Source organism: Tympanuchus pallidicinctus, unplaced genomic scaffold (assembly GCF_026119805.1).
Source record: "Tympanuchus pallidicinctus isolate F22 unplaced genomic scaffold, pur_lepc_1.0 scaffold21, whole genome shotgun sequence".
NCBI lineage: Eukaryota > Metazoa > Chordata > Aves > Galliformes > Phasianidae > Tympanuchus > Tympanuchus pallidicinctus.
In genome coordinates, this window is record NW_026294733.1 from 5748061 (window position 1) to 5763221 (window position 15161).

A 15161-nucleotide genomic window follows, 5' to 3' on the forward strand; every position below is an offset into this window, starting at 1 on the left:
GCTACTCATGGCTTCAGGCATTGGACACAAAATCCAATCACATAAATGTACTTATGGTGGAATTCGGTATGCTTCTGTAAGAAACATGTCTTTCTAGAGCACTGAGCATGTTACATGAGCTTTTAAATACAGGTGCCTTTAACTCTCGCCCTCTCTCATAAAAATACACACTACTGTGCTCAGCTGCTCGACTGCTGAATTATGTTTATCATTTTTAATTGCTCTTTTAGGTGTTATTTCTGAACTGCCTCCTTTATAAAGAGTCAAGGCTTCAAAAAGTATCCAAACAGCTCAAGAAACCAATAGCACAGACCGATTTAACATCCCCTTCTCTCTCACACTGAGCTCAGCACTAAGACAACAGCAGTTGGCACCTGGATGCTGTACTGGCCAGTACAAAAGTATTACAGTTCAAAGCAACTACATCAGAAAAAAATCATTCAAAGGTCGTAACAGGAGATCTCTGGACCACAATAAAGTGATCCACAACACTGATCAATGACAGCAGCACAGATAAGTTTGTTGTTTTTTTTTTTTAAACACAGAACTACTTCAGTGCCTAATGCACAATTTCCATTTTACTGTGCACTAAATTAAAATGCTCAGACCTCAGAAGGTGGCTGAGAAATCATATGCAGAACATTCAAATTTGCACTTAGTGTATACAACTACTTGTAGAAAAGTGTTATTTTCCCTTTGAAATTATTCACAAACTAGAAAGGTGAGGATGAGCTGATGTGAAAACCTAGAGAGCGAATCACTGGTAAAGCGGAAGGGAAATTGCACCCCAACCCTCTTCCCCTCTGACTTTCTAAACATCCATGTTTGTTGTGAAAACATAAAAGCAATCTCTGCGCTAATTCTCAACCCTCCCAAGTACAAAGCTATGGCACGAAGCTTTTCACCTATTTCTTCAGCTTTTCGTAGCGGAGGATTCACAGCTTAAGGACAAATATGTCCAAACAACATGCAGATGCTGCATGCTAGCAAAAGGTACTGATATTTAACCATCACTTCCACACAACGTAACTGGACTCAGGAGGTTATGAGGGTAAGATGTATATTGTTATGGAACAAAACCAAACGTAGATCTCTGCTGCTGAAATGTGCACCAACACCTGCAGAAACATAACGAGGATTTTATAGCTCTATAGTCAGCTTCTCCTGAACTCTTAGTTACAACACCTAGATAGTTTTTAAGACCTTTACATTAATTTAATCAAAGCTGTACAAAATGATTCTCACATTCCAAAATACTCAGTGAAAACTGATCAAAAACTATTTCTCCCTTTAAAGCCGTGAAAGGGCTTGCCTGTCACACAAGTAAAAGTTGGGCTTCAATAGCTGCACAAATTTACATGCAGCAATTACTGCTATACATTAACAGTGACACCTGTTGACCATCTCTTCACTGTAGTTAATTTTATTGAACTAGTTAAGTCTTTATGTATAGTCAAATGAACCTGGAACTTCTGGAATTACAGCCAGTATCTGATCTTTTCCTATCAAGAATTTAGAGTGTATGTTTTTTAAAATGCATTTATACGCTTATGTACATATATATTTGTGACTATATACATACAAACATCACATTGTTTTAAGTACTAGACTGCTCAAGTCTACCAAAAGAATTTCTCACCAGCCTCTGTGGTACACAGATCTCTGCCATGTCTGGCATTGCTGAGCTGCATAGAAGGGAACTGTCTACAGACTTGTAAACAAGCATAGAAAAGAAGAAAAAAGTCTTGGGTATTGAAATGACTTCAGCACAGCTACTGTCCAAGAAAAGAGGCCATGGGATCATCAGGTCTCTGACGTTTCATTCTATAGGCTTCCATTTCCTCTTCTGTTGGCTCCCTGGTCTCATACACGCTGTTGTATGGTCTCTTCCTCTCATCTAACTGCATAATTTCTTTAACTTGCAGGAGACGAGCCTCTTCTGCATTTAATGCCTGAAATGGAAGAAAAAAATGCAATGAAATTAAAAACAAAAAAAAACCCCAAGATTTTGCATCAAATCCTAGCATAACAAAGATAGAGCAGGCAGAATGTTGAGATAAGCAATGCACGCATGCCTAGCTGCCTACAGCACACCTTGTGTGCTGTTTAATGCACATTTTTCAGTCTTAACCACAAGACAACAGTAAGTTTGGAGTTTGCAAACAAGATACTCCTTTCCAATTGCCAAAATCAAGTATGAAACTCCTGGGTTCTACCTAAAGAGTAATCATGATCCCGGAAGGACAAAAACATGCCATCTTAGGGGGTTGATGTGTCTTTTTTCATTTAGGCTGTAATTTTTTAGATGAAAATATACTTTTTGAAATACAAGTTCTTCAGTTCCTCAAACAACTACTATTAGAAAAGCAAAAAGAAAAAGTAGGGTTTTTTAAAGTAACTACTGTTTAGTGTTAATTTGCTTCAGATTCCCAAGGACATGGCTCTGTGTTTGCACAGGGTCCATTCAGCAGTGCACAGGATAGTGGATAGCTTGTGAATGGATTTATTTTATTAGCTGTGAGTTGGTGCCTAACTATGGGATTAAAAAAATGCTACATTGAGCTTTAACAGTGCTTTTTATCTCTGCATCTTTCCTTAATACTCAAACTGCTCTGTGTTTTGTGATGCCTTTTTGATATCTGCAATAGTAACAGGTGACCAGGAAGGAAGCATTCTGTATCTTCTAAACCAAGTCTTCCAGAGCTAGAGAAACAGGAAATAACAGCAGTGTGCTTTAGAACATCTGACAGCATTTTAAATTTGCTTCAGCTCAAAATTAACATAAAAGAACTCTGTCCACAGAATTCTATTGCAGAACTATTACAGAATTTATAAACCTGATGTAAAATGCATTTGAAGCTCTTTTCGCCACACAAAAAAATTGGGAGTGCTTTTGAATGTACCTTTTTAAGTTTTTCTTGCTTCTTTTTCTCTTCACCCTCACTGTCTGAATTTGAGCTCTTCTTGTGTTTCTTCTTTTTCTTCTCCTTCTGTTTTTCTTGGTGGATCTACAAGGTGGAAAAATAGCAGCAGTTAAGATTCAGTGAACAGTTGCAATATTCAAACCATTAAATCCCAACTGTCTACTAATGCCACTGAGAGCTTAGTTTTTAATAGAGATGTCAATGACATAATTATGCTTGGTAACTTCCAGACTTACTAAAACAACTTAAATAATTTTGTAGTTGCACAAACGTTTGGGTTGCTTAAAGGGATAAAGAAAAATATCTCCCTTAGAAAGGGAAACAACCCACCTCCATCAGTGTTTTGGGTTTGGTCACATGCTCCTCCTCCCTGGGTTGCTCCTCTAGTAAGTTTGCTTCAGCATTCTGTACAGCAGGCAAGAGAAAGGATATCCATTTATAAAGCATGTTTGAAAGCAGAAGGACAACTTAAAGCAAAATCATCTAAGGCTTACAGAGATTAATGCTTTCCAACTCTTCTCAAATAGTAAAAAAAAAAATAAAAAATACATATATACTTACAGCAATTTCTTTCCCAGCTTCTCCTGTACAGTATGAGAACTTGACAAATGAGTGGCAGCACTTGTAACCCCACTTGCCTTCCTTCCAGTATGAACCCCAAATGCACTGCAGGAGAAGATGACAGAGCAGTGTTAATGACAGTCCCCTAACGAGGCAGGATACAATTTATTCCTGCCATTATTTCCTGATGGGTAGCCTATTTCAACAGCCCAGAGGGGAGAAGCTATGAGAAATTAGGAATTTTACATTAGTCTTACAGGTATTATTTAACAATAAACAACAAAACAGGATGTGGCCAACTCATTCACATCAAAGGGAAACATAGTAACTTCCTTTTCAGTTTAAGATGGCCATCATAATTCTTTAAATTCATGCTGTGATAATGAGGTTGAAATTCCTTCTTTGCAGAAGGATAAATTTACATGCTGTTTTGATCATACAGTGCTGCATCTACCACATGTCACTCCCTTACAAAGGGAAGACTTTTTTTTCCTTAAACTAGATACTTACTGTATGGTTGTTAATCTTCACATCTTCCTCATATTTAGAGCAAGCAATAGCTTTCTCTTGTCCTTTGATCACTGTTCCATGCCTAGAATACTCTACATAATCTTCTGTTTGAGCTAACAGCAACTCAGCTGGTGGGGCATCTAGATGTTCTTGTCCTCCATACTATAATGCAAGAAGAAATCACGTGTGAGAGTTCTGAAGAAAACCTATGCATATGGTTAACCATACATTTCAAGAATGCCACCTTTGGTGCCTTCTCTATCCACTGCACATAAATCCAGAAATACAACACTAAAGGCTATGAGAAATGCATTTCCTATGGCCACTAACTTTTCTTTTATTCCTGAAGGACTGCAGCAGCAGATATCCTTGTTAGTGATGTTTCAAAGCAGGAAAACTTTTCAGATGAAATCAAAGGCTGGAAAGTACACCTTTTCCCCCCCACTCCACACTTTCATGTCAGCAAGGTCAGAACCTACATGGATTACTGAGTTCTTTGTCAGTTGGCCAAAAATCCAATAGCAAAATATAAGAGATATATATTCATTAAGAAGACTTCACCTAAAACTAGATTCTGAAAACTGCTTCTCAAGAGAAGAAAAACTTAAAGGAAGCTTTGTGACACAGCTGCTGGGGTATTTTTACAAAGATGCCATTTTTAAAGCATATGGAATGTTTTTTTAACTAGGTGTATTATTTTTAAAACAAAATATCTAGAATTCATCATATATACTGGTGTCAGATTTTTCATTAGAGAAATTTTGACAGGTAAGGGAAGCTCCCACAGTAATCTAAAGAAATATTTGTAGATCTTTAAAGGTTCCTGTATTAAATAATGGTTCCAATAGATTAGTGTATGTAAGTCTTTTAATTTACATATCATAAATGTCATTAGAATAGCTGCTGTGTTTTCACATAGCATTATGTATTTGTTTCCTAAGACCCAGAATTCAAACTCAACACAATTCTAACTAAATAAAACCATGTGTGTTTTACCTTCTCTAGAATGCTTTCTTTCTGCTGTGCCTTGAAGTCTTCTTTTTTCACTTTGAAGGATTTATAGAGCAGCTCTAGTTTTGTAGGGTCTGCTTGAAGATGAACTTCAGAGCCTTTGTCGTAAGCCTCCCAAGCAAACACTGTACACACAGGAGTCATCACTCAACATTTATTCTCAAACTAAGGTACTCATTCAAATTTCCATCTTTAATTCTCAATCTAAAAGACTTTTCTTTTGCAGAAGAGCAGCATTAATGTAAATCCGTTAAATCTATTCCCTAAAAACAAGCAACCAAGAAATAAAACCCAATACAAAAAGCCCAGCAAGTCACAGGAAAGCAGAAACCACTCACACTGAGTCTGCGCCATTGAAATGGTATCTCCAGTGTAACGAACAAAGTTGTCACCTGCATAACCAACCCTGCAAAAAAAAGAAATATTTTTGGTATGCAGCTAAGTGATTGTCTTTTAAAGGCAGTCATGCAACTCTAATGGGAAAATAAGCTTCTCTGTGCCCTGAGTTACAAGCAGAGGGAGGGAGCGTGCAGCTCAATACATGAAATCGAGGCCTAGGCTCCCAGCAGTCATGGAAGCACTGGGCAGCATTTCAGACTATTCACTGCCTACATTTATACTGGTACATCTTGCAACACTTCCTTGGAGCTCCACCTAAGACACCGTGCATCATGCCTGGATCTGACTGCATGAATGGCAGGTGATATTCAAACAGTGACTCTCAGCTTTCGTATTTATCAATCTTTCCTGTTCAGCTTCAGCATATTTCAGCTATTTAAAGCCTGGCAAAAGCTTTACTGCCCTTGGTTACCTTCTGCTCACCTCTTTGTAGAGGTTCACAAACCATAGCTGGAACATAGGTTGAAAAATCAAATTATGTTAACAGATTCAGTTTGCACCTCCCCACAGCCACCCTGAAAAGTTTCCAGTCTGCAATACTGCAGCAGGAACACAGATTCAATAAAGGTCAAATTATGACTGGGGAGAAGAGGAAGCGCTTGCATCTGAAATAAAACTGACTAGCTTCACTCTATATGGGGGCAAGGAGAGGTGCAGAGAGCATTATTTGCTGTCATTTAGCCACTGCCGTTGTATTTCAGGCAGCAAGCTAATCCAATTACTGTACTCTGAATAAATGTTTCTACTTGCAATTTGTCTGCTCTGTATGTCCACAGCACCACACAGATCAAGGCAGGGTCACAGCTCAAGAGCTTGACCCAGGTTTTAGGCAAGACAGCATTACGTGCAACCAAGCCTTCCTACAGTATCCTTCAATCAAGTGACCTATCTAGATAACCATAAAACATTCAGACTTTTTCTGTGCAGGCTCTATGAATACATGGTGAGCTTTTGTTCCCCATTCTAGCAGTTAGGGAACACAGACACTCCATGTTAGAGGTCTCCAGCGCTGAATGCCTCCCAAAAAAACAAAGGAGGATGTTTTAGATTCAGTTACTGAAATACTTTGCATAAGCATCATCATCACCACTGTTCATAAATACCTCTTCTAGAGAGAAGTTCCTAGTTCTATGTCAGTTTAGTAAATGATAGTTCATGCACCCGAGGATTAAAGACCAGTATCAATAAAATACTACTTGCATGTACTAAACCACTAAGTTAATAAATAGAATAAATTTTGCATGTTTAATATAAAGCATTATTGAAAGACTCCTCCTCCTACAACTGACTAGGGATTAATTAGTAACATCACATACAGATTCAAAATAAAATACAAAGCTATTAAAACCATCTCATTTTTAACGGAGTTTTGTTGGATGCACCTGCATGGCCATTTCAACTTACTCATCTGGATTCTTGCCTGTATTGGCATATGGATTCTCCCTCATTGCTCTCGTTTTGGGATCATAATAAGCAGAGTTTGGATCTAAATTCCTCAGGTACTAGGGGAAGAAAAGATGATAAGTTATTTCATTAACATTCTTTATTTTCAAGGAACTAAAATTACTGCTGATGCCTCAGCTTAAGACATTTTAAAAGGACAGTAACCTTGAGAACGTCACAGAATAAGCTGGAAGTGAGCTGAGAACTGACCTCAACTTCCAAACACAGGGACTCACACTCAAACTCAGTGATAACAGAGCGTTCAACTTTAAAAATTCACTAATATGAAGAAAAAAAGAAAACCTGTGAAGAATCCTTTACCCACTTTTGCAATATCTTCCCGAATACGTAAATTCCGAACTGTGATTCGTCTTTTAGAGTCAAAGTTCTGCCCAGGCATATCAATGTCATCTGCATATTTATCTTCATCTTCATCTTCACTGTTATGATCTCTTTCCTAAGAACAGAGATAGAGAACTTATTTAGAAGCAGTCATTCACTCTGGAGACAAGAATAAGAATCTGATTTTAGTGGTTTCGTTACAAATGGGCTTAAGTGTGCAGATGGATCATGCAGCTACATTCATCGTTCCAGAAATACTCATCAAGGATTGCCACTTCCTCCAATTAAAAACTGTAACTGTGATGAATTAAAAAAGCTACCTTGGGCAAATCATACCATGCCTTAAGAAGCAGTTACTTGCTGACACCTTTAAGGTTTGACAACACACAGGAGTTAAAAAAAAAAAAGCACAAAACAAAGCAATTAATAACAAAAAACCCTTCACGAAAGAAAAACAGGCAGCCAGTGATTGAGCCCAACTCTGAAACCCTTATGCCACCCTTGTTTTGCTGTTTCACTAACTACAGGTCCTTTTTTCTGCCCATGATGTGATGCAGTGGGTATTCATCTTACTGTCTGTGAATTTGGTTCCTCTTCTCCCCACTGGTGTCTTGGGGAGTTCTGCAGCAAACAAAGAGCACATCAGCAGAGAGGATAAGATAGTGCAGAGAGGAAAGGCGGCAGGCAGATCAAGACCAATCAAAGCAGGACTTTGATGCTGGATACAAAAATACAATGTACTTGTGGCACAAAACACACAGATCACTGAATGCTGAGTATCCTAGGGAAGAGCTGTAACACAGCTCATCACTCAATTACCAACCATGTTTCTAGGATTCGTCGTTCTTGCAAAGCTCAGTACTGTCACTATTACCTAAAGCCTGCGACACCTTCACAGTAGAACAGATGGGAATATTTCACATCGTGCAAATAAATCCAAGATTAAATTCTGAAAGCTTTAAAAATTATATATTAAAAAGCTAGGTATGCATATTTAATTAGCACTGACAAGACGACCGAGCTTGAATCAGAAGACTGAATTCAATCTGGAGAAACAAAACCTAATTTTTTTATTCACCTGCTCAGCCTTTCACTTTAAATGTTATTCTGCAGTGAATACACACATTAAAAAAAAATAACAGCAGCTTTTATCTGGAAGGTCAGAACTCTATTTTGTGCTGGGTCAGAAATTCGGTTCACTCTGCCACCTGGTGACAAAATGCAGGGTGGCAACCTCTGGAAAATGGATTCTGATTGTACATCATCTATTGCTCAATGCCTTCTGTCTTAAAATACCAATTCAAACACTCTTTTGACCAGAAACAATTCCTATGTTGTCTCTGTGTTAGAAACCTGTTGTCAAAACTCCAAAATTGAGCTTAGAAAAAACCATGTTGTTAAAATCAGAACTTGATATCAAATATTATCCAAAGCATTGCCTATAATCTAAGAGGAACTGAAGTGGAAGATGTAAACTTTGCAGAGTTACAATCCAGAGGGAAATATCTGTGCTCAGCCTTCACATAATCAAAGACACTGCAAACAGCCATAGCAATGACTGAAGAAGAAACAAGCCTGGTTCCAGGATAAAGATATCTTCCTAGTCCCATTTATACTGACCATAATAAAACAATCCACACAACAATCACTACTTCAGTATTAGACAAAACAAACCTTTAAATTAAAAAAAACCCAACCAAACAAAAAAAACATGCATCTCAGGGTATGAGCAGAATGACTGTATGGCAGATGAGCTTTCTGATCTAAAATGCCACATCGTTAATTTTACAAGGTTAATAATCAGAAGGAAGTTTTGTCCAGAAGTGAAATACAAAGTCACACATCTGAAAGAAGGTACTCTGAATTCTTGTACAGGACACACAACCACCTGGGGCTACAAAGAACTTTAATATTTTGCAGGCTATAAAAAGCAACAGGAAACTGTGTATAGAGAATAAACGCATCAGAGAGCAGAAATAACCTGTTGGGTTTTTATTCAGCCTAAGCAAAAATAAATCAAGAGCTTAATGCACTTACCACTTGTTCCAGCTTTCCTGATGCTAACTCCTCCTGAAGCTTCTGGGCTTTCAGCGTGCGCTTGGCCTGCATATCATGCAAATGCATTTGTTTTAATATTTCCTTTTCATAGCAAGCACGTAGTGATGTCATAAGCATTTATTGTAATAGATTTTAAATGGCAGTGATCACAAGAAAATCAGCTTCCAGTTCTACTTGTAAAAAAATCGGTAGCCTAAAGTTTATCTCATCTATGCTTAAGACTCATCACAGTTCTTAGAGCTCCAAGGAAACTACATGTAACTCACCATTTTGCTGTTTTATGGTATACCGTTAAATAAGCAATTTTACTATAGCTCATGCAGCTGTACTGTTGCTTTGTGTGAACTAATTGAAGAAATACAGCTTATTTTAGTTCAACAGTGTTTGAGAACAAATGTGTTTTACCATAGTGCCCTCATCATGTAGTCAGGAATTTCATTAGTTAAGGTAGTTCACTGATAGTGCAAGCATTTACAACTCATACAAGAATCATGACATTTTAGCAATCGAAGTGATATTTTAGAGCAGCACAAAGTAAGCTTTTATGTGCATGACATCACAGAACCACAGAGATACGTATGAACAACCACTGTTCCACAACAGTAACAAGAAGGACTGTAGATAGTAAGCATTGCTTAGAAATTCCATTTTTGCCTACAAATTAATCTGCACTTTGGTCAGCTCATTATAGGGTTTGTCTAGTTAATGCAAGCAATTAGGAGAGACACATAGCAGACCCCCACTCAGATCTGAATTCCTCTATTTCTAGTGAAGTCTGCTAACACAACACGCACCCAGTTTTTCCATTACTGATACAGCACAAGGTCTAATGTTAGCAGTGTGCAAAACAAACACCCCTCACAGTAACCCAAACACTACATCTTTCCCCAGTGAAATGCAACGCCTACGTACCAAGTCAACCTTGGCATATTCCTCCACAATCTTCATGTGCTCTTCTGGGTTATAACCATTCCAGCGATCTCGCTTTCCATCGTAATCAAACATCAGCTGAGGCTGCACGTGTTCATCTGGTGCAATATTCATGCCTGTGTATTTTGCTCCAACTTTCCTGGGCCTCTGGATGTAAAAAAACATACAAAAGGGTTGGATCAATCGATCCAATTGAAACATGCCCTGCAACACCACTCTTTAAAAATGTTAATGTAAAAATGGTAAGATGGCCACACCAGCACTAGAACTGAAGTACACTAACATAAGGAACTAAATGTCAAACACTTCCAACTTTTGTTGCAGTGTTTCCTGCAAGCAGAATTAAATGGTGATTATTTATTTGTTTTTCTCTTTATTTTCCCCACAGAACAGCTGCTTTAGATAATTTCAAACAGCATTACAGCACCTGTAATCTTTTCCAAAGTAACTGCTATTTTACCTATAGAAAGGCATTTTTCACTGTAGTCACATTCGCTTTTGAACCATTAAAATACCAACAGTGTCAGGCTTACCTCCATGCAGTCCTTCTTTTTGTGTGTCAGTGCACCACAGTTCTCACAAGCTCCCTTGCGGTATCTGGTAGCTATAGAGTGCTAAGCAGCAAAAGAAGACAGCGTTAAACAAACCTGTGCTAACAATCATACGGATATTTCCACCAATGGATTTATTTATTTTCTAACACAACCAAAGCACGCATGCTCCAAACTCAAAAGGCCATTTTGATGATCACCTAACACTGGGTAATGCTTGCTGAGTACAAATTCCCAGTTCCTGTCACCCTCCACAACACATAACCAGAACGTGCAGGGTGTCAATACCTGTTACTGCATAGGAATAAACCACAGCTCTGTTTCAGGACAAAGGCAGCCCCATACCTCTTTCACTCCCCGTTTGTACCAGTCTCCCGAGGAGCTGTACTGCTTCTGCTTCTCCGGCTGAGGCCTCTGATGCTTCAGCGTTGGTCTTTTGGAAGGATCGATGTACCATGGGACTGAAGATATGTACTGAGGGATGTGAGGATTGATATCTCTGTGAAAGGCGTTATGAAATTAACACGTGGCACAGGAAAAAAAACCACCACATTCAGTTAACAAACAGCTCTTACGTTAAACTCTGTCACCAGGTGAACCTATTTTACCAACAGATCTGTTAACTTCTGATGAATCTGCTTTACGAACTCACTTTCCTTCCTCATCCACTTCCGCAGGCGCGTTCCCCAGTTTCCTCTGCTCCTCCAATTCCTTCTTTTTCCTCCAGTCCTCCCTCGTCATCTTCTTCGGCTCCTCCATGCTCACGTCGCCCGGCCCTCCCGAAGGAGCTGCGTTTACCGCTGTCCCAGACGCCATTTTACTTCCCCCTGTAACACTAAAGAACCACACGCGTTCAAACCCGGCCGGATCCCACGAGGTTCTCCTCAGGCACCCCTCATAACCGCCCAGCCGCCCGCGACCCGGCGCCCACCCCTCACCTCCGTCGCCTGTTTACCAGCTAGGCCGCGCCGCCGCCCCACAATGCACCGCGGCCGGGAGCCTCGCCCCTTAAAGGCGCCGCGTCCCCCGAGGAGCCGTCACGCAGTCACCACGGCAACGAGGCACCGGAACCCGGCAGTCCCGCCCTCGCCCCGAGGCCGCTGAGCCAATCGGATGCCTGAGCGTTAGTCGAAACAGCCAATGGGAGGAGCGGAAGGGCTGTAGGGGCCGGTGGCGGCAGGGCGCTGTTTGTACTTTTCTCTGTCCGCGCTCTGAGCCGCTCCCTCCCGCTCCGCGCTGTCCTCTCTCTCCTGTTCCCGTCCGGCTCTCACCGCAGGTAAGTGTGCGGCTTTCCGCAGGGAGTTCTTTCTAGGCTGCGAGCGATCCTTCTGCCCTGGGGGAAGAGGCCCCCTGTGACCGCTGGCTGCTCGCCTTACGAGTCGGATCGCCAGCCTAGGCTTCCTGCAGTGAGCAGCACTGAGCGCTGGAGAGAAGTGAAGCAGCAAACGCGCAGGATTGCGGTGAGACCTTAAGTCTTTCTCAAACCCACGTGAGCTCCGTGGGTCCGGGTATCGATGCATCCAGGGCCGATAGTCTGTAGCTAAACTGCTGTGGCACGAAGTACGGCTTGCTGTATTCTCTTCTAAGAGCCAACACGTGGCAACTGTCATCAGAGAGTCAAAGAACGCTTGGGTCAGAAGGGACCTCAAGGATCATCAAGTTCCAACCCCCTCCCCTTCCCCACCCCATCCTCCCCACTGCTGCACGCAGGGCCGCCAGCCTCCATATACAATACTACACCAGGTTGCCCCGTCCAACGTGGCACCATTCCTAGCGTACTTCAAACACTTGCTGTTTCTGTTAGCAAGAACTGCCTAGATTTTCTGTATGCCTTTCCAGGGTGGTCTCATCAGCCCAGAGATGTCAACCCTGATCTTTGTGGATAAGGAGAATGGTGAAGTTGGTGCAACTAAGAACCAGCTGAGGCGCCCTTCAGTATCATGTGGGTATATACTCCATGGAGGCAGTGTGGGATGGAGTACAGTGCGTGTCCTGGATTTTGTTAATCACTGTTTTGAACAGAAATAACAGGTTAAGTTGATAAATAATAAAACTAAGTTTATCAACTGTTATAAATGTGGAAATCACCTGTCTTTTGTCACAGACAGGATTTACACTTTTGAGTTACAAGTGGAGAACAAGTAGCTTTCTAGCACACACACTTCATTAGAAGCAAGCTTTACTGTTAACATGGTTCTAAAGTTTGCCTTCCCTTCCTGTCTGCAGCAAAAGTCTTATCAGAAAGAACACAAGTCAATACTCCACTTCCAAAAAAACCAATCAGAACTCCAGCCACATCTCACTCTGTCAGAAAAGCTCTTGGAAACGTGAACAGAACTGTAGGAGTTACAAGCAAGAAGGAACAGAGAGATAAAAATCAGCCTTGCAGTGCAAAGAAAGTGAGTACAACCCTTCTGTAATGGATGGGTATCAGAAGAATGCATGATGTAACTACAACAGCTTAGGGAACACACAAGGGTGAAGAAGTGGCTCTAGACAAAATATTGGCTGGGCTATTGTCTTGTTCATATTCTGTTTAGTGGGTGTTTATTGTTATGAGCCTAAATATCTTACTGCAGAGATTTGTTGCCACTGTGTATCATCATACAAGCTCAGCTGAAGCATTTCCCCTTTTGCAGCTTATTTATATCAAGGGTGTTAGAATTCAGACAGTATGGCAATGGAATTCAGAGCCTGTATGGCAAGTGCTCACGTCTTTTCTATGCTATATAGGTTTACAGACACAAAAAGGGTGCTACACTGAGAAAACATGGTAGCACAAATAACGTGACTTCTTCATTTTAAGGTTGCTGAAAAAGCTGTTGGATTAGAAAGCTGGGATGCAGTGGGCGATGAAGCTTACCCAGAAATAGAAAACATGTTTCCATTTGATCCTCTAGGTAAGAGCTCTTGGGGTAGTTATTAAAACCAAATTAGACTTTGATTAAGTGTTGATGCTGTAAGACTTTCACTGAGCTGTTGTGGTAAGTAAGCTGGTATTACATTTCTGCAGAGTCCTTTCTTAAACATAAGGGCATTCAATATTTTTGAAGCATCACCTTGTTCTTGTTTGACCGTTTTAAACATACATACTGCTTGATACAGTTGACATAGCATAGGGATTAGAAAAATTCCTTACAGCTCTTGCTTTATAATGACTGTTATGTAGATTTCAGATAAGCGTTAGCATACAAAACTTCATGGACACCGATAAGTAACTGACAATAAGCACTCCATAAGAAGGAACTGTTGGATTGAATTGTCCTGGAACTACTCCTGTTTCACTTAATCAAAGACAACTTGCAGCTCCTCATGCTATTATGTGCTGTTACTGAACTACAGCATGTCTTTCCTAAACAGACTTCGAGAGTTTTGAAGTTCCTGAAGAGCACAGATTAAGCAATATCAAGCTGTATGGTGTTCCTCTCATGATGCACACAAGTACTTGTGACAAACCTGTGAACATAACTTGTTCACCTGTGAAGCTTGAAAAGATGCCTTGGGAGTCTGGTAAGTGGAAAACTATCCTGAGTTCCAGTGCATACAGTGCTCATTAAGGAAGCAAGTTGGCTGCAGTAGTGAACAGCTATTGCTCCTGTAAGTACAACAGCAGGACGTTTGTCTCAAAGAGCTCTCAGTATACGACTGAGCTGAATTTAACTGGTCAGCTCTACTGGCATAGGTAGTGGTCTCAAAGCTGCTCTGCCATGTAACTTTCTGTGATGTATTGCTAAGTCATTTGTTAGGAGGAATTAGTTTATACAGGCTAACAATACTTGATGTAGCCCTTCAAAAGGCTTTTGCTAATCCACCAGCAGCTAACTTGAGTGTAAACTTCTGGATTTTATGAGTAACTAATCTGCTCTATCTCTAACTTTCAGACTTGCTCCAACCACCTACCGACTTTATTTCTACGCTGGATGACATCATTGATATGCCACCTATGAACTATGACTTTTAAAAGTATACTTTGAAGTTTCTATTGAATTTCCTGTTTATAATAAAGGTTAGTTTAACATGTGAAATAAAACTTAGCTTGCTTTTTTCTTTCAGTAGAGTTAATATACTACGTGCCCAAGATGTAGGCATTTTACTATCTGACAGGCTATTGAAACTAAGCTTAGTCTTGCTTAAGAGCTCATCTATAATTCAGTGTTCTGAACTATATCCAGATGTTAGTATATGAATCTTCAAGTCACAAGTACAGATTCAATTTCTTCTTCTCATCACTGTTGTTGTTCCAGTTCCTTTCTGTAGTCACATAAGACAAGTCAGGTTTAGAGGTGGCATGATTCATAGTTGCCTGCTATACCACAGTGGATAAAACTTGGTTTGGGGTGTTTAATGAAGGCTGGAATATGGGGTTCTTCACTACAAGGCACATCCTGGAACACGTTCAGAGAAGGGCAATGAAGCTGTGAGGGGTTTGGAG

At 40.3% G+C, this 15161-nt stretch overlaps 2 protein-coding genes across 4 annotated transcripts; one reads left to right on the forward strand and one right to left on the reverse strand.

The window, feature by feature from the left end:
• Window positions 1-1396: 1396 nt before the first annotated feature.
• Window positions 1397-11804, reverse strand: SLU7 (SLU7 homolog, splicing factor). Of its 3 annotated transcripts, none has more exons than XM_052684979.1 (16): window positions 11685-11804; window positions 11382-11564; window positions 11075-11228; window positions 10712-10792; window positions 10161-10325; window positions 9228-9293; window positions 7764-7811; window positions 7174-7305; window positions 6810-6907; window positions 5345-5412; window positions 4992-5131; window positions 3996-4157; window positions 3486-3590; window positions 3255-3329; window positions 2904-3008; window positions 1397-1952 (listed from the first exon to the last, which is right to left on the reverse strand). In XM_052684979.1, the coding sequence occupies exons 2-16, from the start codon at window positions 11543-11545 to the stop codon at window positions 1773-1775; spliced, it is 1743 nt and encodes a 580-aa protein (XP_052540939.1). In that variant the 5' UTR covers window positions 11546-11564; window positions 11685-11804; the 3' UTR covers window positions 1397-1772. The 3 variants fall into 3 exon arrangements, with proteins under 3 accessions (XP_052540939.1, XP_052540938.1, XP_052540940.1); XM_052684978.1 differs by having other exon boundaries at window positions 11668-11772; XM_052684980.1 differs by lacking the exon at window positions 7764-7811 and having other exon boundaries at window positions 11668-11772.
• A 770-nt stretch (window positions 11805-12574) lies between these two features.
• On the forward strand, window positions 12575-14759 carry PTTG1 (PTTG1 regulator of sister chromatid separation, securin). The gene is made up of 5 exons (XM_052684990.1): window positions 12575-12671; window positions 12956-13128; window positions 13536-13629; window positions 14090-14239; window positions 14611-14759. The coding sequence occupies exons 1-5, from the start codon at window positions 12590-12592 to the stop codon at window positions 14688-14690; spliced, it is 579 nt and encodes a 192-aa protein (XP_052540950.1). The 5' UTR covers window positions 12575-12589; the 3' UTR covers window positions 14691-14759.
• The last annotated feature ends 402 nt before the right edge of the window (window positions 14760-15161 follow it).

Bases quoted from the DNA above. Each gene is read 5' to 3' on its own strand.
- SLU7 (XM_052684979.1), bottom strand. From the start codon at position 11,545: ATGGCGTCTGGGACAGCGGTAAACGCAGCTCCTTCGGGAGGGCCGGGC. The intron at 11,229-11,381 runs GTGAGTTCGTAA...CGCCTTTCACAG, and splicing joins GAAGTGGATGAGGAAGGAAA to AGATATCAATCCTCACATCC. The intron at 9,294-10,160 runs GTACGTAGGCGT...CATGATATGCAG, and splicing joins AATATGCCAAGGTTGACTTG to GCCAAGCGCACGCTGAAAGC.
- PTTG1 (XM_052684990.1), top strand. From the start codon at position 12,590: ATGTCAACCCTGATCTTTGTGGATAAGGAGAATGGTGAAGTTGGTGCA. The intron at 13,630-14,089 runs GTAAGAGCTCTT...TTTCCTAAACAG, and splicing joins GTTTCCATTTGATCCTCTAG to ACTTCGAGAGTTTTGAAGTT. The intron at 14,240-14,610 runs GTAAGTGGAAAA...TCTAACTTTCAG, and splicing joins AAAGATGCCTTGGGAGTCTG to ACTTGCTCCAACCACCTACC.